Source organism: Vanellus vanellus, assembly GCF_965231255.1.
Source record: "Vanellus vanellus genome assembly, chromosome: 3".
NCBI classification, from domain to species: Eukaryota; Metazoa; Chordata; class Aves; order Charadriiformes; family Charadriidae; genus Vanellus; species Vanellus vanellus.
Window position 1 is genome coordinate 129,192,873 of NC_138907.1, and position 24,655 is coordinate 129,217,527.

General features: G+C 47.8%; 1 protein-coding gene across 1 annotated transcript in view; it reads left to right on the forward strand.

Moving 5' to 3' along the window:
- ASXL2 (ASXL transcriptional regulator 2) overlaps window positions 1-24,655 on the forward strand; it is a 122,366-nt gene that overhangs the window by 21,056 nt on the left and 76,655 nt on the right. Inside the window, exon 2 of the mRNA XM_082480783.1 lies at window positions 12,473-12,555. Coding sequence (XP_082336909.1) covers window positions 12,473-12,555 — 83 coding nt within the window. The remainder of the gene's footprint in view (window positions 1-12,472; window positions 12,556-24,655) is intronic.

A 24,655-nucleotide genomic window follows, 5' to 3' on the forward strand; every position in this document is an offset into this window, starting at 1 on the left:
TCTCTTCACTGCGTCCATTTAAATAGCATTGCTAACACTGGTCGGTTTGTGGCCGTGACATGCGGGTCAGTGTTTGGTGAATTTTCAGAGCGAAACCTTGGCTGTACCAATGTCCAGTACCAAAAAATTCAATTGTGTGGACAGTCATCCCTCCTGTTCAGTCTGTCTCTCTCGTGTATGAGTGTGTGTTGCCTTGCAACACCCGGGAATTGCCGTAGCTCTGGGGAGTTCCCCTTGAGGACAGACTGCTGTTCGTGGGGCTTAGAGCGAGAAGGGTTGTTGATTTCATTTGAAAAGATTTCTAAAAACAAGGTGAAAGCTTTGATGTAGAGATGAGATTGTTTTGGGTTTTGGCGTCAACAATGTTGGAAAACGCATGCCAAACTACTCCCAAAGCAGCCAACCCCGGGCAATCATGTTCAGAGGCTGGTTTGTTTGTTTTTAACTTTTAAACCCCTCCCATTTGCACTTAATGCTGATATATTGGCACACTGATTCTTGTAAACTTTTATTACGTGAGCTCTTTGATTTTGATGGTTCCTGTCCCGCAGCTCCCTGCTGGGGTCACCAGCCTTACCGAAGCCATCACTGCTGGTCACCGCGGGTCTTCTCTGAGGTCCACGCCAGGGGTGGAGGCTGCTCCCAACTGTGGGCTGGGCCACCCATGAGCAGATGCATGCTGGTATGCCCCCCCTTCGCCTGCACTTCTAACCCCATCCATCTTCCTCCTCTGTCCTGCTGGTTGGGACCTGGTTGTCCTCATAACTGGCTTGAGCAGCAAGTTCAGATTTGTAGTAGAAGTATGTTCCTTTAAGGTTAAGAGGGCACTTGCCTATGGGCAAATCCTTGCCGTATAGGGAGGTGATGGAAAAGTGTTGGGAATCCTTGAGCCTGCATTTCATTCTGAAAGTTGGGAATGCTGGTAGGCAGCACGGCCAGAGCTGAGCGTTCTTCTGGATCCTCTTGCAGTAGCTTGACCTGGAAGCAGAATATGGACTTTGAGCTTGAGTTCAGCAAAAGCATGATAAGAGAGATAAGCCTTGAAGTAATTTCTCTTGTCAAATTTGCTTTCTTTTACAGTATCTCCTGCCTTGAAACATCTTCCACTCAGATGTTTCCCTGTTTTTACCACACATTCCAGAACTGCACTTCTGTTTTAAAGGGATACTGTAATGACAAGGATTTCATGCAGCAGCAAGAGCCCCAACTCCCTTTACTCCCTTGCTTACGGTGGGTCTCTGAAACACCTAAACCGCCCCTTGCTTCTCTCCCCTTAGCTAAGGAAGAAAAAAACATGTCAAATGTCTGCTTCAACAGTTTGGATCAATTGAAGCTTATGTTTTTGTTCTGTAACAGCCTGGGGAAAATGCGGTTTTGCTTATTCTGTAGATTTGAGGTGTGACACCATCTTCTCCTCTTGCTAATGCTTGTAAAGCTGTGATATATGGGAAATGTGGAAAAACTGAGCTGCTTGGAAGAGCAAAGGTTTTTAACATGTTTTGCTGGAGACTTGCAAAACCTACCTTGCCTCTGAAATGTAGTGCTTTCAATTTGATTGCAGGTGGTGTGAACAAATCTTTCACACCATAAATAGTGTAAGATTAAGAAGGCTGCCTTTCTTCCAAGATGTGAAATTAGGAAATATCTTTTCTTCTGATGATCCTGTTTTCTTGGAAACCTTTGCAGAACTCAGCTTTGCGCCCTTAAGCTGTCCTATGCGGACTATAAAATAGATAACTCTTAATGGGCTTTGTTAACAGTGAGCCAACTAGAATATTTCAGCACCTAAGGTGGCATAACTTGAGCATCAGTGACGCCATCTCAAGTATACGGCTTCACCTATATTGAACGCCGACCCTTTTCTGCAGTAATAGCTAGGTTCAAGTACTGAGGTTTCTTTCAATAACTGGTGTTGGCACTTGGAGGTTTGTTCTTTGGATTCATCTTGGTTAATGCTGAGCGTAGTACAAAGGTAGTTTATAAATCCTGACTCTGAAGCTTAAAATGCTTCTCAAATCACTTCTGTGCAGATAGTAGTAGTAGGTTTTATTTATTTACACACAGGAACTAAAAAAAGACTCAAATGAAAGATTTGATATGGGATTAAAAGGGCAGGTGAGACAGGAGAAGGTACTTAAGGTGCATCTATTTTTTTAAGTCTCTTTAATCCTTGTACCTGGTTCTTCTGGAGCAGCTTGTAAAGCAGCACAGAGTTATTACTGCATCTGAAGGTGGGAACTGCTTTGCTTATCTAAGTAGGCTGAGAGTTAGTATTAAACGTGTTTCTTAACTCAAGATGATAACTGTTATCGGGATAGTGCGCATTAATCTTGCTCCTGTGTAGCCAACGCTAGTTGTTCTATCGCTTTCACCTTAGGTGGTGGCTGCCCAACACAAGAAACTTTGATCCTACAGTGCAGGATTAGCTAAAATTAGCAAAACCACAGTGAGCCACAACAGCCGTGGAGCAGTGCCAGGGTTAATGCCACTGGGCTGCTGTTGGCCTCTCCGCCTCTTCTTTAAAGGCAGTTGTGGATAAAAGTGTGCCAGTTTGTGGCTTTTGCAGATGTAAATGTTTGTTACCCCCATTTGGAGTATTTGCAGCGCTTGGCATGCTGTTTGAAGTTATTTGATGGGGGGCTGCATGCCTTTGGAGAAGACGGAACTGGTGACTCGGAGCCCCCTGACCACTTTGAGGGGTGGATTGTCCAGCCTCTTCATTTCTCCTTTGTCCTTGGGTCTGGTTGGGGATCAAGTTGCACAGGAGATGTGTGCACTTTGAGGTTTTTTGGAAGCATCTGACCACTGTAAACAAATCTCTAAATTCTTGTGCAAACTTTCTGCTGTTGGAAGAAGCCATAACTGCTCAACCAGAAAAGTTGTTTTTCTAGATGAGCTTGTCTAGACTGACTTTAAGTATTGGGCGAGTTTCCTAAATCTTGGACATTTGTCATGATTTTGCTGTACCTAGGACGAGAGGAAATGGCCTCAAGTTGTGCCAGGGGAGGTTTAGGATGGATATTAGAATCATAGAATTGTCTAGGTTGGAAGAGACAGCACCAACCTCTCTACAGTGTCCTTTCAAATAGTTGTAGAGAGTGATGAGGTCTCCCCTCAGCCTCCTCCTCCTCCAACTAACCAGTCCCAGCTCCTTCAGCCGCTCTTCATAGGATTTGCCTGCGAGGCCCTTCACCAGCTTCGTTGCCCTCCTCTGCACTCCCTCCAGCACCTCCATATCTCTCTTGTATTGAGGTGCCCAAAACTGGACACCATACTCGAGGTGTGGCCTCACCAGTGCTGAGTACAGGGGCACAATCGTCTCCCTACTTCTGCTGGCCACGCTATTTCTAATACAAGCCAGGATGCCGTTGGCTTCCTTGGCCACCTGGGCACACTGCCGGCTCATATTCAGCCGCTTGTCAATGAGAAGCCCCAGGTCTCTTTCTGCCCGGCAGCTTTCCAGCCACACCTCCTCAGGCCTGTAGTGCTGCACGGGGTTATTGTGGCCCAAGTGCAGGACCCGGCACTTGCCCTTGTTGAAACTCATACCATTGATGTTGGCCCAGTGATCCCATCTATCTAAGTCCCTCTGTAGAGCTCCCCTATCCTCCTGGGAATCAACACTCCTGCTTAACTTGGTGTCATCTGCGAACTTGCTGATGATACACCCTATGTCCTTATCGAGATCATCAATAAAGACGTTGAACAGAAATGGTCCCGACACTGAGCCCTGAGGCACACCACTTGTGACCGGCCGCCAGCTGGTTTTAAATCCATTGAGCACCACTCTTTGGGACCTTCCAGTCAGCCAGTGCTTGATCCAGTGGATCGTATGCTCATCCAGGCCGTGCGAAGCCAGTTTTTCCACGAGAATTGTATGGGGGACAGGAGTAGGAAAGACTTCTTCATGAAAAGGGTTGTCAAGCACTGGAACAGGCTGCCCAAGGCAGTGGTGGAATTGCCATCTCTGGAAGTTTTTAAAAAATGGGCAGATGTGGTGCTGAGGGACATGGGTTAGTGTTGGTTTTGGAAGTGTTGTGTTGATGGTTGAACTTGATGATCTTAAAGGTCCCTTCCAACCTAGATCATTCTAAGATTCTATAATTGCTCAGTATTCATGGGATGTTTTCAGTGATCCAAAAGCCTTTTGACAATGACCTGTTCTGTTCATGCTTTTGCAATAGTGGCGGTGTTTTATTTTTCCTTGATAGATGTCATCTTGAACTTGCAGATGATGAAAGGGTTTTCAATACTTATTTTACAGGATAGGACGGGTGAATCTGAGGACCCTTTTCTGCAGTTATGCCTTATGTCCAAGTTACAGGTAGCTATTTAGACCAAAATCCATAAAACTTTGGATCTGTACTGCTCTTCCTGACTGTAACTTACTTTCTGTTAGAGTTGCAACATCATGTGCTAGTTTTTCCATTATTATGAGGTGAAGGAGCTCTTCGAATAGTTTTCCCCTTCTGCATCCTTCTGTCCCTCCTTCCCATGTTTCCAGTTATAAGTGAAAGTCTGAGATTCCTTCTTGCTCTGTAGCTGATTAGATTATGTGGATCACTACTTCTATAGATACTTTCTGAAGGCTATTTCTATCATCTTAAGAATATCTGTATTATCTAATCAAATTGATCTATCGTGGAGCTGGTGGAGTGGGGCCAGAGGAGGCCCCGGAGATGCTGGGAGGGCTGGAGCCCCTCTGCTGGGAGGACAGGCTGGGAGAGGTGGGGAGCCTGGAGAAGAGAAGGCTCCACAGAGACTGCCGAGTCCCTTCCAGTGCCTAAAGGGGCTCCAGGAGGGCTGGGGAGGGACTTTTTACAAGGGCATGGAGTGACAGGACGAGGGGGAATGGCTTCAAACTAGAAGAGGGGAGATTTAGATTAGATATTCAGAAATTCTTTCCTGTGGGGGCGGTGAGCCCCTGGTGCAGGGTGCCCCGAGAAGCTGTGGCTGCCCCATCCCTGGAGGTGTTCATGGCCAGGTTGGACGGGGCTGGGAGCAACCTGGGCTGGGGGGAGGTCTCCCTGCCCGGGGCAGGGGGGGGACTGGATGGTCTTTAAGGTCACTTCCAACGTAAACCATTCTATGATTCTATAAATAGTGTCTTGACAATAGATAATAACAGATAGCTAAGGAAAATTCTTTAGAAAAAAAAAAAGGCAAGTGTGGAGTGATTCTTGATTTGTTTTGGTTTCCTCAAAATATTCTCCCAGCTGTCTTTGAGTGGAGTTCCTAAACTGAGGGTGTTGACTTTGTATTAAGAACTGCTGCAGTTTCCGCATTCCTAGCCATGCATTGTTGAGCACTCGCAATAGTCTGTGGAAAGTGGTTCACAGCCTTGTTTGGGAAACGCCTCCTGTGCATTTAACCTGGTCAGCTGGAAAGCACGGGGAACATAAAATTACATGGTCATACCGAACTTCAGTTCTTTAGTGATTAAATTGACTTTTTTGATTACTTGAGGAAGGTCTATATCATAGAATCACAGTATAGCTGAGGTTCAAAGGGACCTCCGGAGACTGTCTAGTCCAACCACTCTGCTGACAGTGAGGTTCCTAGGACATTGTCCAGTCCCAGGATGGAGACTCCACCACTGTGCTGGGTAACCTTGTCCAGTGTTTGACCACTGTCAGAAGAGAGAGAAAAAAAAAAAAAAAACCACAGAAAAAAAACCCAAAGATCACCATATGCAACTTGTACCCACTACCTCCTGTCCTTCCAGTGGATACCACTGACGAGTCCAGGTTGGTTTTCTTTAAACTGGTCAGGTGCTAATACACATTGATAAGATCCCCTGGCCGTGCCTTCTTCTGGCTAAACAACCCCAGCTCTCTCACACCCCCCCTCATACAAAAGGTGCTCCTGTCCCTTAAAATGATCTTTGTGGCCATTTGCTGGACTTCCTCCAGTCGTCTGTCTTGAACTGGTGAGTCGGGGACTGGGCACAGCGCTTCAGGTGCCAGTGCTGAGCAGAGGGGAAGGATCACCTCCATCAGCCTGCTGTCAGCGTCCTGCCTGGGGCCGCCCAGGGTGCCAGTGGCCCGCTTTGCCTCAGGGGCGCACTCATGGTCAACAAGGGGTTGTTCCTCTCCAGTTGCAGGACTTGGCTTTTCCCCGTGGACTTGAGATGAGGTTCTGTCTGCCTTTTTTCGCCATCCCGTCAAGGTCCCTCTGAATGGGGCACAGCCATCTTCTGCGTCAGCCATTCCTCCCAGTTTTGTATCGGTTGTGAACTTGTTGAGGGTGCACTCTGTGCTGTCATCTGGGCATTAATGGAAAACAGTTTTGGACCCAGTACCAGCCCCAATGTTTTGAAGGTTGGGTTTTTTTACTACTACTGCCAAATGGCAGATAATCAGATAGCAGATAATCGTGTCTATGAAGACTATTTAAAAGTCTTTCCTCAGTGGACGTGGCCAGTTTGGTTTGGTTTTTGTGAGCAAAGCAACACCTTAAAAGTCTCAAGCTGTGTTGTTAGCAGCATTAATTTGACACAGTTTGTCTTTATTGATGTGTTGTGGGGTGGGGAGAGGGGCATAGTGAAGTTTCTCATCCATCTATTGACCTTCTGGGGTCAAGAGTCAATGAAGGGTCTAGATGTTGAGGGCTCAGTCTTCTCTCCCAGTGGACGAGCAACCTCTTTGGCTACTTGTGTGTTCCTGAGTAAATGTCTTGAGGTACAGAATTTGCATTATTTTGAAGTCGGCATTATGGACTTAAAACACTTTTCTTGTGCATTTGAGAACAGAGCAATTGGTATTGATCTGTTCTCGCAGTACCCAGACTGGTGGCACTACAGTAGTGGCTCCAGCAGAATGCCGCAGTTCTATACTTAGAAGCCACCCGAGAGTCCTGTCCTCGGGTGAATATTCTTGTACGTGCTGCCCAATGCAAAATAAGCTGGAGTTTGCACTATGATCTGGCAGATAAAGCTATCTTTCAAGGATGCTGATAAGAATTTGTAAGGCGTCTCTGAGTAGAATGCCAGGTGAATCAAGTCAATAAAATCTATGTTGGGTGCATGAAGCTGGTCTGTAGATACCCAGCAGAGCTATGAGCTTCCTTTGCAAGACACGTGATTGCCTTTTGGTGATTCTGTTAATATGTTCTTTGTTCTTTTGGGCTTTCTGTTCAGAAACAGCATGTTCAAGCTGGGGAGGGAAAACGAGCAGCCCAAATCCCATTGTCAGCTTGCTCCAAGGGTGCTCGCAGCTGTGTCACCCCTTGAATCGGTCGTCTCTCATTTGGTGCCGTATTTGTTACAGCCTAGTGTTACTCATGCGTGTTCTCAAAGACGAGTAACTGTAGGCAAGAAGAAAAAATAATGTGGGCCCCCTTGCTACTGGGGCACCTCTAATCAGTTTTATTTCTAATCTGTCATCTTCCTGATCTATCTCGTGTTCTTTGGTGTATTCTTACAAAAGAGAGTTCGCCTCGACCCCGGGAGCTCTAACAGCATCAAGCTGAGCCAGCAAAAAGAGTCTCTGCTTACTCATAGCAGATTACTTCTTCAGTCGGCACAGCAGCGGTGTGGTGTGGACACCGCAGGATGTCAGTCCCTGCACTGGCTGAACACCCCACCGCCCGTACAGAGAGGCCCTGTCCCGGACACGTAGGAGGTCCAGGACTGCAGGGAGTGCCCGGTGCTCCTCCTGGAGGCCAGGGTTGAAGATGATGGCAGCTTCACCAGTGGAGCATGGGTGAACCACCTGTAGGAGGAGGGGTGAGCAGACTGTGGAGGACAGAGGGGGGCCTATCTGGTGATCTGCAGAGTTGCTGCAGGGCAAGAGCCGGGGCCCCACACTGCTCAGGAGATTATAAAACAGCTGTGTTACGGAGTCAGGGGCAATGTTGAAGATGGAAGTGTTGGTTATTTTCAGCAGCAAAAAGACTCGAGTACTGTGTTCAGTTTTGGGCCCCTCACTACAAGAAGGACATTGAGGTGTTGGAGCATGTCCAGAGAAGGGCTACAAAGCTGGTGAAGGGTTTGGAGGACAAACCTTATGAGGAACGACTGAGATATCTGGGGTTGTTTAGCCTGGAGAAGAGGAGGCTGAGGGGAGACCTTATCACCCTCTACAACTACCTGAAAGGAGGTTTTAGAGAGATGGGAGCTGACCTCTTCTCCCTGGTGACAAGTGATAGGACAAGAGGAAACGGGTTCAAGTTATGTCAGGGCAGGTTTAGATTGGATATTAGGAAGCATTTTTTCACTGAAAGGGTTATTAAACATTGGAATAGGCTGCCCAGGGAGGGGGTGGAGTCGCCATCCCTGGAGGGGTTTAAGAAAAGGGTAGATGAGGTGCTTAGGGACATGGTTTAGAAGTGGTGGTGTTTTTATCAGGGTAGGTTAACGGTTGGACTTGATGATCTTAAAGGTCCCTTCCAACCTCACTGATTCTATGATGACTTCTGCCTGCAGCTGTTTGGATGGAGAACAAATATAGGGCTCTGGCACCCCAAGAGGAGCACTGGGTTCTGACAGACTGGCAAATTTTGGGCTAGTTGTGCCTGAAGCAGACTTGCTGCCTTGGGAAGTTTGCTTGCCAGGACATTGGATCCAGGATGTTGCAGAGAAGTTGGTAGAGTTCTTCCGGTTTGTAGACTACTACCCCTACTACTACATTGCCATGGGCACCTGTAGGATCAAGGATAGTTTGGTTGGAAGAGACCTTGAGAGGCCGTAGTCTAATCTTCTGCTCAAAGCAGAGTCAGCTTGAGGTCAGACCACATTGCTTGGGGCTTTATCCAGTCAGGTCTTGATGAAAATCTCCAAGGATGGAAATAGCACAGCCTGTTATGTTTTCTTGACTGCCCTCATCGTGCGGGTGTTACTCCCTGTACTCACTTGGCACTTCTCTTGTTTCAGCTCTTGCTCAGTGTCTCTGATTCTTCCAACTAGGTGCCATGGTGAAGAGTCTGGCTCCATTTTTATAACCTCACAGGTACTGGAAGGCTTTTATGTCGTCTGACTCTCAGCCTTTTTTTTTTTTTTTTTTTTTCTTTCAGCTTTCTTCAGTGTCCAGGCTGAAGTCCTCTATCCCATAGCTTTCTTACAGGGGAAGTGATCTACCCCCCTGAGCATATTGGGGGGCCTATTGCTGACGCTCCCCTGCCTCTATCCCTCTCCCCCCAATTAATCAGCGTAGTCCCTATATTAGAAAAAGAAAAAGATCTCCCAAAGGAGACCTTGAGCAGATCAAAGGTCATTGCCAGGCCTTGGGAGCAAGTGTGAGAGATCTGGGGACCCAGGTGGTCTCCTACATCCTGTGGGGAATGGAAAGGCCTTGGGCAGGAACCAGATCCTTTCTGAGCATCAGCTTCTGCCTGCACAGTGGGGGTTGTAGGCAGGTTGGTTGCTTTTATGAGCATGGGCCTCTTGAAGGAATGGAGACTGCTGGCGGGAGATAGGATCCATCTGATGAAGAAGGGCAAGGACGTCTTTGCCACCATGGTTGCTAACAGTGTGTGGAGGCTTTTAACTAAGTTTGTTGTGAGTTTGAGACTGAAACTGGGAGACACATTTGTGGGATGAAGGGAGGCACCTGGGGGTCTGTGACAAAGAAGCTGCTTCCAATTCTGCAGAGAAACTCTTGCACCTCCTCAGCACACCCATGGGCCACTCTGAAATGCATTTTTGTAAATGCATTCAGAATGGGATGTAAGGGATTGAGGTCTGGGTGCAGTTTTGATACAAGTAATGTAGTTCCCTCTTGATTAGTTCCTGTTACATGCAGAGCTATGATGTTGGTGAGATTAAACTCATGGAGAGATGGATGATTTGAGTGCTTTGCATGGAAGGAGAGATGTGGAAATGAAGAAGGGTTTACCTTTTGTGCTAAAGAGCAGCTTTAGGAATGTGCAGAGCTGTGCTGTAGAACTGGTGATGACTCAATTGGGAGCTTATCAGTTAAGTTCAGAGGGGAGGGTGACAAAGGGGACAGAGGTGGTGGTGGATGTTAGCTGCAGACCAGCTGATCAGGGAGATGATGTGGATGAACCCTCTTTAGACAACTGGATAAAGCCGTATGAATGGAGGGTTGGTTCTGACTCTGCCCCGGCATCTGCTGGAAGCACAAGGTATTAATGGGGCACGACCTAGGGCACAATCTTGGAGACCTCTGGAATTGCTTCAGGACAACTTTTTGAGCCAGGTGCTGGGCAAACTGGGCTAGAGGAGACCTGGCAGAGTGAGGAGAGCTCATTGGGAATATGAAGAGTGGGGCACAAGTGTCACCTTTGGCTTCAGTGACTGTGAAGTGAGAGTTTAAGATCTCGTGGGAAATGAAGAAGTGAGCAGAAGGATAAAAATGCCTGGTCAGGAGAGCTGGTTGATCTTCAAGAGCAACCTTCTCAAAGCTCAGGAGTGGTCCATCACGATTTGCAGGATGCTGAGCGGGTGTGGCAGGAGGCCAGACTGATCATCTCGCTGAGCTCGACTACAGGAAAAAGTCCTATGGAAGGAAGATGTGGGAACAGGCTACCTGGAGAAATACTTAAAGCATCCTGTGGGCATGCAAGGGTATAATTAGAAAAGCTTTTCTTCCTTTCTGCTCTTAATGATGAGGCTCTGTGGCCGAACACGGTATTAGCTTGCATTGCAGTTCTGCTTAGTGAAAAATTAATGAAATATTAATGAAATATTAATGAAATGTGGTGTTGCCTCTATAGGTATGAGTGAGATGAGACTTGTCAAGACTGAGTCTATGCAGTGAAAGTCAAGAGGAAAACCCAGTGCCCAAGAAGAAAAATGCACATATAGAATTGTGAGAAAAGGCAAATGCCCTAAAGTTCCTTGTTAATGGAATCATGGCACTACTTTATTTTTCTCCTAATTTGTTTTGCTAGCTGCAATGACGAGGGTGACACCACAGATGGGAATTGAGATAGCCTTGACTCTTCTTGCCCTCTGAGGGCTTTCGGCACACTGCAGGACAAGCTTTCGGGTTTTGTTCCTGGTTAATGGTATATATGTATACTGGCTCTTGGCAGTGCTGAGCGAACATGAATTGGGAGCTGATATAAATCCATAACCTGTGGTAGCCTGATTTAAATCACTCTTCAGCCACCTTTATTTCCCATCCTTTTGCTGTGGGCATCCTTAGTTACAGTACAGTGAGAAATGAAGCGGAATGACTCACCGAGGCTGATACTAGAGGAAGTGTAAACAAATCCCACTTAAATCTGTTTTAAACTCGCTTTTTTTATACACACGCTACTCCAGCAATCCCTGAAGACGGATGCTGTGCTCCAGAGCCTGCCTCCTCGCAGTCAGTCACCTGCAGGTTTGGGGGTAGGTTAAGTGGCTGTGGAAGTCGGGCTTTAATGTCACTTAACGAGAGACTTTACCGAGAGGAGGACATCGGGTGGGGCTTGCAAAGCTAAAGATGGTGCTAATGGTAGGTCTTCGTTTCTCTAAGCAGCGAGATGCTGCAGTTCAGCAAGGTCTTTTCAGAGTCCGTTCCCAGAGAGGTAAATCTGCAGCCGTGGGGATAGCTGGGGTGTTCCTGGAGGGAGTGAGGAGCCGGGCTTTGGGGGAGGCCGTGTGTTCTGCACAGCTGCTGAACAGGGAAATTCAGACTGGTTATTTTCTTCGGCGAAGTCACTTGTGGGTTTCTATACGGCGGATTTGTGCTCTGGCTGAAGACGTCACTCGGCGCTGGAGGGCTGATGTGCTGGGCATGGGTCAAAAGCGGATGATTAAGAAGGAAACGAGGCATTTCCTGCCCAGCCCCCCAGCACGAATATTGCTTAAAATATCCAAATGACGTGTAGTAACTGGCATCTTCCTTCAGAAGTCTACAGCATCTCTGTCTGCTGTTGTGGGTTGTGCTTTTGCATCGTAGCCCTCTGGAAAGGGAGGTGAGTGCTGGTTAGGCACTGGGACGTGCACAGGGAAGGCTTTGGAAGGAGCTCGAGTGTATTTGACAATTTGGTGTAGGAACCATTTTCGTAGACCATAGTTATGAACTTTAAGCCTGAATTGCGTGCAGAGGTTTTCAAACAGCCCTAGCAGTATTAAACACCAGATTTCCCTAAACTTCTTTAGTACTTACAACCAATCTGAGCGGTACTTGCTTCAGCTCTGCAAACATTAAGGATTTGGGTTTTGGAAGTTTTGTGTCTGAGATACCTCAGCTGTTCCTGAAGCACTGTGCTGGTGATGCTGATGGCTGTGAAGCCACCATGTTGCTGTGGAGTGTTTCATTCTCCTTAAGAAATGTTATGTAGGGGCAACGCTTTTGAAATAAAATTTGGGAATTGCACTTTTGCCAGTCTCCTGGAGTCTCTTTGCTCACTATATTCTTCAGGTGGAATGGGAGCTCGTGAGGTGCGAGAAGGCTGGTAGTTCTCCCTTGGTTGTATCCTTGGAGATATCCAAACCAATAAATGTAGTTTTCTGTGCAGTTGAACATTAAGGTGAGAATGCAAACAAGTAACTTCCTCTCAATCTGTTTTTGCTTGCCAGGTCCTGGAGAAATATCCTAATACGCCTATGAGCCATAAAGAGATCCTTCAAGTTATCCAGAAAGAAGGACTGAAAGAAATCAGGTGAGTTAACGTGTTTTACTGGTGTGGGTACTTCATACTTTGGTTCCAGCTTAGTTTAGTTTACTGTTAACCCCTATCTCATAAGTATTTGGGGGACTGAAATGTTAAATAGCTGCAGAATTGGACTCTAGGTCCTGTTTGCAAACAAGCTCTCAAGTCACTGGTACTCTTCACCAAGAAAACTAGGCAGGGGTCATACTTGGTTTCCAGGGAGGAGCTGCACGCCTCTTATTGCAGCTCTCGTGTAAGGTGAACTGGACCTCATCAGGTAGTTCAGACTTCATTACTTTTTTCTTTTTTTTTTTTTTTAAAGCTGAAATAAAAAGATTAGTAGTCAGTTTAATGGAAAGGACCTAAACTTAAATATATCCAGGAAGTAAAAAAGCAGCCTCACTTACAAATCTTTATTGCAGAAACTTTATGCCTCATGCTATTTTCTTAGTATTGTCTGGAGGAGTGTGTGGTTCTGCTCTAGCGATCTTCCTCTTCCCCCAAGGAGCAGAGTGAGTGTTTGGTGTGCTGGGCAAAGGGTTCAGTGGTACTGCTGTGCTTTAGAGAAACAGAGCAACTCGGATCACAACTCTTGAAGTGCATTCCCATAACTTAATTCTTGAGCCATGTGTATTTCTCAGAGACGGACAGGTTTATTTGTTGAGATAGGGAACAACTATCCATATGAAGAAGAAAATATTTATACTTCTGTTTTCTAAGAGCACAGAAAAGCAGGGAGGGAAGGTGACTGGATTTGCCAGTTCATCTATCATGGAACGAAATAACCATCCTAAATTTGACTTAATTAGGTTCTCCACTCCATTTTCCCAGTTTAATACAGCCATCCATCTGCTTTGACAGAAATATTCAAGGGCCCAAGTGCAGAAATTCTGCTGACGATAACAAGATCTTCCACTCAAGTTCTGGATAACACAAAGGTTGTTTCCTTTTTGGAAAAGTCAATTTATCTCAAAGTAAGGAAACCAAATACACTCATTTAGGCCTTAGGAAGGTGACAGAAGTGGGGCTTAGTCCCTGCCCTGAGGATGCACTTCGCTTTGGGGCAGTACTACAGTCAGTCAGCCTTAGGGCAGCTTCAGTGTTGTGTTAAATACTGTTAGTCCATCTGCGGTGTATCTGCAAGCAGCAACTGTCCCCGTCGGCCCCTCCTATGCTCCCAAGGACAGAAACACGGCTGTGTGTACTGGTGGGCTCACTGATGGCAACGCACAAGTCCAGCAAACATCCAGGCACTTGGGTCATAGAATCATTATGGCTGGAAGAGACCTTTAAGATCATCAAGTCCAACTGTTATCTAACTCTACTGTGCCCACTTCTAACCCATGTCCCTGAACACCATATCTAGACGGCTTTTAAATACACCCAAGGATGGTGATTCAGCCGCTGCCCGGGGCAGCCTGTGCCAGTCTTTGATAACCCTTTCAGTGTAGAAATTTTTTCTAATGTCTCACCGAAACCTCCCCTGGTGCAACTTGATGCCATTCCCTCTTGTCTTATCATTTGTAACTTGTGAGAAGAGACTGACCTCCCCCTCGCTACCCCCTCCTTTCAGGGCACTGTAGAGAGCAAGAAGGTCTCCCCTCAGCCTCCTCTTCTCCAGGCTGAACACCCCCAGGGCCCTCAGCCGCCCCTCACCAGACGTGTGCTCCAGACCCCTCACAGCTCCGTTGCCCTTCTTTGGACACACTCCAGTACCTCAATGTCTGTCTTGTCATGAGGGGCCCAAAAGTGAATGCAACACTTGAGGTGGGGCCTCACCAGTGCTGAGCACAGGGGGACCATCACTGCCCCAGTCCTGCTGGCCACACTCTTCCTGGCACAGGCCAGGGTGCTGTTGGCTTTCTTGGCCACCTGGGCACACTGCTGGCTCATGTTCAGCTGCTATAGACCAACGCCTGCAGGTCCTTCTCTGCTGGGCAGTTTCTATCCACTCTGCCCCAAGCCTGTAGCACCCATGGGGTTGGTGTGACCCACGGGCAGGACCCAGCACTTGGCTGTGTTGAACGTCACACCATTGTCCTTGGCCCATTGATCCAGCCTGGCCAGGTCCTTCTGAAGAGCCCTCCAGCAGATCAACAATCCTGCCCAACTTGGCATCATCTGCAAGCTTACTGAGGGTGCTCTCGATCCCCTCATGGAGATCATTAATAAAGATATGAAACAGGAGCAGCCCCAACACTGAGCCCTGGGGGACACCACTCGTCACTGGCCGCCCACTGGTTTTAGCTCCATTCACTACCACTCTCTGGGCCTGGCCACCCAGCCAGTGTCTGATCCAGCAGAGCATACGCCTGTCCAAGCCTTGGAGACAGTTTTTTCATGACAATGCTGTGGGGAACAGTATCAAAGGCTTTACTGAAGACCGGGTAAATAACATCCACAGCCATCACCATGTGGTGATGTGGTGAACCTTTTTAGCAATTGAGTGCTCTTTTTGAGGCAGAGCCTTAGGCAGGTACTCAGATGTGGTGTGAAACAGTCTCTGGCTGCCCAGGCCAGATTTTAGACTGAGCAGCCAAAAAAAAGGCAGAACAGAAATGCCATGCTGCCATATAGTCTGTCTTGATCTCAAGTTCTCATTTTAGAGTCGATTTGGGGATTTAGCCTGAGCTGGTAGTCAGTTATTTCCCTCTCTAAAAGAGCTGCTGCTGAGCATCAGAACAGCGCAAACTCCTCAGGATCTTAAATCCAAAGGGATGTTGGTGGGAGCAGACACACGTGAAACTCGATTTCTCTTGTTCAACTATCCACCTTACTGACATAGCTACATTGGGGTGCTGTGTGGTGGTCTTCACCTGTCTAACATTTCTGGGTATAGAATCATAAAATCATAGAATGGTTTAGGTTGGAAAGACCTTGAAGACCATCGAGTTCCAACCCCCCTGCCATAGGCAGGGACACCTCCCACCACCCCAGGTTGCCCATGGCCACGTCCAGCCTGGCCTTGAACACCTCCAGGGATGGGGCCTCAACAGCCTCTCTGGGCAACCTGGGCCAGTGCCTCACCACCCTCACAGGGAAAAACTTCTTCCTAATGTTCAATCTGAACCTGCCCTCTTCCAGTTTAAAGCCATTCCCCCTCCTCCTATTGCTACATGCCCCAGTAAAAAGTCCTTCCCCAGCTCTCCTGTAGGCCCCTTTAGGGACTGGAAGGCCACAAGAAGATCTCCCCGGAGCCTTCTCTTCTCCAGGCTGAACAGCCCCAACTCTCTCAGCCTCTCCTCATAGGAGAGGTGCTCCAGCCCTTGGATCATCCTTGTGGTTCTCCTCTGGACACGCTCCAGCAGTTCCATGTCCTCCTTCTGTTGGGACCTCCCGAGCTGGATGCAGTACTGCAGGTGGGGTCTCCCGAGAGTGGAGTAGAAGGGCAGAATCCCCTCCTTTGACCTGCTGGCCACACTTCTGATGCAGCCCAGGGTACGGTTGGCCTTCTGGGCTGCGATCGCACACTGCTGGCTCATGTTGAGCTTCTCGTCAATCAGCACCCCCAGGGCCTTCTCCTCAGGGCTGCTCTCCAGCCATTCTCTGCCCAGCCTGGAGTTGGGCTTGGGATTGCCCCGACCCAGATGTAGGACCCTGCACTTGGACTTGTTGAACTGTATGAGGTTGCCTTGGGCCCATCTCTCCAGCCTGTCCAGGTCCCTCTGGATGCCATCCCTCCCCTCCAGCGTGTGTACCTCGTCACACAGCTTGGTGTCATCGGCAAACTTGCTGAGGGTGCACTCGACCCCACTGTCCATGTCACTGAAAGATGTTGAACAGTACTGGTCCCAGTACCGACCCCTGAGGAACGCCACTTGTCATTGCTCTCCACTTGGCCATCGAGCCATTGACCGCAACTCTTTGAGTGCAACCATCCAGCCAGTTCTTTATCCACAGAGTGGTCCATTTGTGGAATCCATGTCTCTTCAATTTAGAGACCAGGATATTGTGTGGGTCAGTGTCAAATGCTTTGCACAAGTCCAGATGGATGACATCAGTTGGTCTTCCCTTGTTCACTGCCGCTGTAACCCCTTCGTAGAAGGCCACCAAATTTGTCAGGCATGACTTGCCCTTGGTGAAGCCATGCTGGCTATCACCAATCACCTCCTTGTTTTCTATGTGCCTCAGCAGAGTTTCCAGGAGGATCTGTTCCATGATCTTGCCAGGCACAGAGGCGAGACTGATTGGCCTGTAGTTCCCTGGGTCTGCCTTGTTTCCCTTTTTGAAAATAGGGGTTATGTTTCCCCTTTTCCAGTTGGCAGGAACCTCACCAGACCTCCATGACTTCTCAAATATGATGGCTTGTGGCTTAGCGACCTCATCTGCCAGTTCCCTCAGGACCCGTGGATGTATCTCATCAGGTCCCATAGACTTGTGCACCTTCAGATTTCTCAGGTGGTCTGGTACTTGATCTTCACCTACAGCGGGCAGTTCTCCATTTTCCCACTCCTCGCCTTTGTGTTCTGCGTCATGGGCAGTGTGGCTGCAGTCCTTGCCAGGGAAGACTGAGGCAAAAAAAAATCGAGTACCTCAGCTCTGTCTCTGTCCCGGGTAACCAGTTCTTGCGTTTCCTTCCGGAGAGGGCCCACAGTTTCCCCAGTCTCTCCCAGGCTACCCACCCCTGTTCCCACTCCCTAGAGGCCTCCTTTGTCCTTTTGGTCATGTCCAGGAGCTCCTTGTTCATCCATGCAGGCCTCCTGGCTTTTCTGCCTGCCTGTGTAATAAAGCTTTATTTAGTTTAAGACCTAAAAGGTTGTCAGTTCTTGAGCAGTGCAGTTCCAGTTAGCGCCAGTACTGTGTTTATGGCTGCATTGGGCTTCCGGTAAGTCCTAGCCTGTGACAAGATGGGCTTAACATAAGCCAGCACGTATTAGAAGAAAAATGATGTTAGAGAAGGTAGAAGAGCTGCCGGATGAGCATGCTGGGCTCACCGGAGTTTGAGTTCTCTTGCGTGGAGGCTCTGGCAGCAGACGGCAGCGGTTTCCCCGCCCTGGGCTGCCTCGAGGCAGCAGGCGGCCACCGAGCTCGGAGCTTGGCGACACGGTGCGTAGGTTCGCAGGCGGGACCTGGGCTTCTCTTTTAGTGTGTGTCAAGGTATTGGAGTCTTAAGTTGTTTCTCAGTGCAGTTTTCTTTTTAATAACCAAAATGGCAGGGGTTTTTTTGGTACTAATCTACTTACACAAACCACACAATCTTTCAACTCTCAGTTTTGATTGCAGCACTGCTTTTAATTCAGGATCACATCCTTGGATATATCAATTTTTTTTTAAATCTCTGATTTCCAGATAGAGAATGGTTTTAGAAGTGACAAACTACTTTCCTGTGGATGCGCTGAAATGAGGCAGAGAGAATGGGGAGCCCCACTAGTGTCCACAGGCTTTTTTCTGTCTGGCCGCGTGGCCAGTCCGCCTCCCTTCTGCTCTGATGAGTCCTGGCATGGGCTGCCCTTGGCCAGCACTTTGGGAGGTAGCTCGAGGGCATGTTGGAAGAGTTGAGAGTTCTCACCCGTATTGTTGTAGAGCATCTGGAATTGCAGGGAAGAAAGGTGGCAGTTGAGATGAGCGTGGAAAAACCAGCGACAGTGATTTCTGCTTCGTGCAGGCCAGTGTGACTATTTTTTGGACAAGGCTAGAGCTTTCATAAGATGTTTCTTTTAGCAGTACAGAAACCTGGGGTGATACTGATCAGTTATCTTACTTGTATTAATAATTTTATCCTAATACTCAAATAAGTAACTTTAATCGTGAAATTTTTAAGGGTCAGCCCAGGACCAGTAGTCTGAGGTGTCAGTTTTGGAGACCTGGGGCATCCTAGAGCTAGAACTGTGCTTTTCACATGATGTCATCTTAATTTTCTCATTTTGCCTGTTTTGACAGGCTGCCCAAACACTATGAGATCCTTTCCTACCTACAGGTCACTGCTTGCAATCTGTGAAAATAAAATACATGTGGATAAACACTTGAGGAATTGGCAGCGTAACCATATCTAAGACTTGTCAAGTGTCCTGTATTGCTGGTGGCAGCGTAGCCTGGGGAGGTCTGAGAGTGCTGTAACACTTACGCTTCCAAATGAGCCTTTGAAGACGCACGGGGGGGTCATGGTGTTAATCCAAGCAGTGCCAGCTGTGAGAGTTCCCTAAACTTGAATGCATGGGATAGACGGGCATCAAGATTTAGCAAGAGAGAGTCGCGTTTGTGCTTTTTAAATCACAATTGTTAACTTGTAATTGGATTTCTTTAATCTCCCCTTGGGTGTGTTAAAATCAGTGTAAGAGTATCTGAAGCATTAGCATCTTTGAAAGATATCTTGCATCGTCTTCTCTCTTAATAGCCACGAATGTTCTGTTTTTCTTGGGTTTTATAGGGGACGCTGTGTAAAATACTAGCTTGTCAACCTCTGTCCAAACATGGTAATTAGCCTTTTTGCCCAAAGACTAATTAAGCCAGGAAATACATCGTGAAACTAGCTCAGTCACAGTGGAAATGAAAACAGATGTGGTGAGCTGGCTACTTTTATTTCAAGTATTCATGGGATTTCTAACATAAACCAAAAAAGACTCTTAAACCACTTTGGGAGGAAAAAAGAAGTATAGAAGCCAGAGTCCCATTTTCAGTAGTCGTCTTTGGACTAGAGATAAGTGTGTCATTACCAGTTTGGTTTCAAGTTTTAGCTGCCCTCCAGGCAGTGGCTAATTTATGCTTCTCACTGGCAAGTTGGTCCTTCCAAATTCCTTGCAAGATGCTCTGAGCATCCAGCTCGGAGCATCCTTGAGGACGTGATTTCCTTCCTGAGAAGGAGGTGGTTATGTGAAGGGGGCTGGAGCTGCTCGGTCTGATGCTTGTATAAATGAGCTGCCAGCACTGTAATTTTAGATTTCCATAAGGTTTCTTAACCAATTTCCTACGTTCCTCCCCTTAGCTAGCTGCAAATCAGAAGCCTGCTGTAGTTCTGCGGTTAGCTTGTGCTCCGAGTCTGGTTATGGGAACAGTCTGTCTCACCTGAGCGATGAGAAGTGCAGTGACACTGATTGCCCTCGTCTGGAAAGAAAACACGGGGCTTTTAGCTTCTGCGCGGTTCAGAGCAGCATCGCGTTTCCATCACTCCTCCAGTAGCCTGTGTATTATGAAACGAGGATCTTGCCGGAGTGGGGAAAAATCTCTATACTTGGTCACTGTCTTGGAAGAGGACAGAGGATGAACTTAAAAGGCAAATAGTCTCCCGTTGACTTGGCTCAGAAATACGAGCAAAGGTCAGGCTGGGTTCTGGGCTAGGTGATGCTGTGTGTAGGAAGAGGGAGGCTGCTGCCTGCTCGGGGATGTCCTTGCATCTCAGACTGAGTTGAGGGACCAACAAAGTGAGCCTTCCCCATTCTTGGCAGAAGGCTTTGCCACCAAAATACTTCCCAGCTGTTCCTCAGTACTCTGATTTCCCTGTCTTCCGCTGCAGAGCTAGTGAGTAACATGGGGTTGGGGGACCTAAGTTGCACACTCCTCCATGCCAAAAGGCTGAGGGACTCGGGGCTTTTCAGTCTGGAGAAGAGAAGGCTGAGGGGGGATCTTATCAATGCTTATCAATCCCCAAAGGGCGGGTGCCGGGGGATGGGAACAGTCTGTGTTCAGTGGTGCCCAGTGACAGGACAAGAGGGAACAGGCACAAACATGACCATAGGAAGTTCCATCTCAACCTGAGGAGGACCTTCTCTCCTGTGGGGGTGGCAGAGCACTGGCACAGCTGCCCAGAGAGGGGGGGGAGTCTCCCCCTCTGGAGCCATTCCAAGCCCGCCTGGACATGTCCTGTGCCACTGCTGGAGGTGCCCCTGCTCTGGTGGGTGGTGGCACTGGGGGAGCTCCAGAGGGCCCTTCCAGCCCTCACCAGTCTGGGATTCTCAGAGCAGTTGTTCCTTCAGCACTTCAACAGCTTGATGCTCCACTCTTCCTCCACCATAACTCCTCTCCAAAAAACGACAAACCCAACACTGCCCCAGGGCAGGGGTGGAAGGTGGGCTTTCAAAAGGATATGCAGGGTTCTTAAATTATTTTGAAAAGGATGAAGTTGATATAGGTTCCCACTGACACTGGGTGTGAGCATAGGTTCTCTCTTACAGGGTTCCCTCTCGCAATCAAAAGCTGCCTCTATCCAAACTATTAGACTGTCCTCTTTGTAAAAGCTGCTCCTTAAAGCCGGGATGGGTCTACAATAAAAGGCTCTCCCGGGCAAAATAGATCTCATTTAGGTGAAGAGAATGAAATTGATAGCCAGTGAAAAATATTCTCTATCTTAAAAAACATTAGGAAAATGGTAAAACAAACTATGCAGCAATGAAAGAGACGGGCATCCCGTGTCCGGCCGAGAGCGGGCGAGTCTCTCCTCTTGCTCGTGCCACTGCACAGGGGTCCCAGCCGGGCCCTTGTCCCTGCAGGAACGGTGCCTCTGCGAAACTCAGCATGAAGATTTGCTGGTCTGAGTCTGCTGTGAGAGTTTGAATCTTGGGTTTGAGTCTACTAATGTAATTTTACCTCCCAAAAAGCAAATCTTGTGCTAACTCGCTTCCTCTGTAGTCTCCAGTTCTTCAGCGTTTTCACAAGCCCGGAGGACATTAAGTATAGACCGAATCCTTCAGCAAACTCCGTAATGGCTCTGGACATTTTCATTTGCTTTTAAGAAACGAAGCATTTTCACCAGCTCAGTCTGGTTCAGGTCATGACCTTATAGTTGAAGAACATATGTAGACCACTGTCCCCCTTTTGGCCATGCTTGGCTAATATACAGCATTATCTTGGTGGAATACTTGATAGTCCCTTTGGTAATTTCTTGTGGAGTAAGTGTGTCCAGAGTTTTGCCTTCATCCTCAATGTCTGTAGTCAAAATGCGAAGGAAACAACTTCTGGCTCTGCAGTCTGCTTGCTGTCTCCTTTTAATGACTTACCTGTGCATTGGCAACTTGAAATTGTCTCTGTATTGAAGATGGTATATTTTTACTAGTGACTTAAATATTACCTGGAACTCAAATTTTGATGAAGGAAATCACAGGTCTGAGCAACCTTCATGGTGTCGCTCTTAAAATGGCTTCAGGCCACTTGACATGCTGGTGAGCTCATCTTTAGTGTTTCCTCGGCATCCTCTGATCATCTGAGCTGTTGGCTGGAAAATACCTGCTCAGGCAGGACCCAGGAGGGGAAGGTTCTTGAGGTGGTGATGGGACCTGCTGCAGGCTTGTGTTTTCCACTCACATGCACTGCCTCCTGCTTCCTCGCCACAGCAGGGAGCTGGGAAATACTGTGCTGAAGTGAGAAAACCAGTCTGAAGCTGATTTTCCTGCCACTCCTGGTGGGAGTGGGGTAGCGGAGGTGGGAACAGCGGGGATGGGAGAACCTGCCAGAAGTGCTTCAGGATGGCCCAAGAGCAAAGCGTCCTCAAGAGGACACGTGTGTTGCTATAGTATTCTCTGACCTTGGCTAACCACGTGGCTTCTTGAGTACAAATTAAGCACACCAGCAAGTTTCTTCTAGCGGCAAAGACTGTAATCTGTAGCATCTCCATGTCGCACGAGCAGGCTTTTCCACACCACCAGCTGTGCTGACCAGCCAGTGCTCCGTACAGGAGCTGTTTGGAGGTGGGAGCAGCAAGTGCTCTGTCTTCAAGGGGACTGCAGGGAACAATCCGTCAGGCACCTCCTCTCAGCTTACACCACCCGTGCCCATATAGCCTTCCCCAAAGGCTCCTGTTTGCATCCCAGGACAAGTTGAGTGACTTTGGTGGCAGCAGCTGACGCCTGGGCATCATGGCCCCTCGCCCGCGCCCCGTCGGGAGGGGACGCTGGAAGGACTTGTCCTTGGCTTGTTTACAGTGTTAACTTAGTTGAGTAAAGCTTTTCACAGCTTATTAAAAGAATATGTGTGATCAGATTTGCCCAGTGAGAGCTGTGTCATCCCACAGTGAGGAGGTCAGGTAACACAACGTTTGCCAAAAAACCACCTTTCTGTCTAGACTGGTCTAGAATATTTGAAGCTACTCATTGCTCTGGCAGTCCGTAGCTAACCACACCAGGAGACTTCTGCTTGACCTCTTTGTACGATTGTATTTAAAGTTGCTGTATTTAAATCTGCTTTTTGTAATCTGGTGGTTAGCATTTTCTGGTGAGCATTCACTTCTACCAGTAGCTTCTAGAAAATGGAGCCAGACTCTTTGTGGAGGTGCACAGTGCCAGGCTGAGAGGCAAAAAACACAAATTGTGAGATGGGAAATTCTGATTAGAATATGAGGGGAAATTTTTTTTTCACCATAAGGGTGATAAAACACTAGAGCAGGACCAGGGAGGGTGGTGTGACCTCCACTGCTGGAGGTATTTAGGGTTGGACTGAAAAAAGCCCTGAGACACCTGATGTAGCTGCTCCTGCTTTGAGCTGGAGGTTGGACTGGTGACCTCCAGAAGTTCCTCCCCATCTAAAGGACTCTGTCATGGTTCCCAGCCTCCTGGTCCTCAGTGAGGACCTTGTGGCTGCAGTGCCTCCTGTAAGATTGTGAGTCACTGCAGTACCTCGAAGCCTTAATAGACGTATTTGCGGGCAGGGAGTGCAGTTAACAGGGCTGCTCCCAGTCTGTGCCGCTGGGGTACAGCGCGTCAAACAGGTCATGCTCTGGTAGCACAGAGCAGCTTTGGTTTTCCCTGCTCTCGGGGTGTGAAGTTGCAAATCATGAGCTGGCTTGGAAGATGCTGTAGCTAGCTGAAGCCATCAGCTGACAAACATTTAAATTACTTTATGCATTCTTTAATCCATGTAACCTTCAAATGAGCTGCAGGAGCTGGAACACCTTGAGTTCAGGTCTCATGGATTTGATAATACTGAGCGTGTTGGGGTGGATAGGTCAGGGGCATCCGCACTTAAGGACCACCAGGGTTGGGTTACCTCAAATCTCTGCTCTTTCTAGTTAGATATCATTGCTCTGCTGGAAGACGGGTCTTAAAATGTCCATAAAGATGTTACTAACCTCCTGGGGTTGTAACCCCTCGCAGCTGGGGTTCTGGGGCTCTTTCTCAATGTTTTGCTGATGGGAAAGGGGCATTTGTTGGAAGGTGGTGCCATAGGGCCAGCCTCACAGGCCTGCGCATTGTAATTGCTCCACTAATTTCTGTAAGCCTTCAGGAGAAGGGGCTGACGGCAGAAAAGGTCAGTAAATGCTGGTGCAGTAAGTTCTTGCAGGTTTTTTTCCCTTTAGTCAGCTGAAAATTGGATTTGGCTCTTTCTGGAGAAAATAAAACTGTTATCAACTTACATTTTTAATGGAAGACTACCAGAACGTGGTATTCTCTTTGAGACCTTCATGAGGTCTTTGTATCGAAGTGGAATTTGTGTGTAAAGTCTCTGGTGTAAAGTCCAGGTTAAAGCTATTTTGGGTCAAACAGCTGTCAAGTATTAGTCACAGTGACAGTTACAGATTAATGTTTAACGAGGTTAGCGGCATGTTCGGTGAGTGTCTCTTCTGGACGCTCATGACTATCCTGTTGTTCAGGATCTTCTGCTCCGAATGCGGCACAGGCTCCCCACCAGGGCTTCTCCTGAAGGGAGGAAAAGCTGGAGACGCAACTTCTGCCCCTTGAGCAACCACCAGCTCCAGGCCACCTTCTCTTCTGGTTCCATATCAGGAACCTTTGCCTGCAGATGGTGCCCGTACTCCATGGGGGGCCGTGCTGGTTCCCCTGTAGACCACAGAATGAAAAGCTCATCTTCTTGAGGGACACGGCAGGTCTTCAGTGCTTCCTTAGCATTGACTCAACTAAAAGTTGAAGTAGCCACAGGTTTCTGTACCACTCGGTGTCTGTACAAAAACATGGAGATAAGTTCAGTGGATGCCATAGATGACACATGTAGGGGAAAATGTTGGTTTGAAAAAATAAGTTACCATTAGCAGGGAGTGTTAAATGCATTTGTTATATGTAGGAGAAGCTCTGACTAGGTGCCTCTTCCCATTTCCCTTGTATAAAGGTGTCAAATCTGGGACTAACAAAATACTCCTCTAACCCTGAGACTGCAGTAGTAGTAGTTTTTGGTGTCTCCTCAAAATAAAATTACATGTTGGCTTTCATCACATGAAAGAGTATATTAG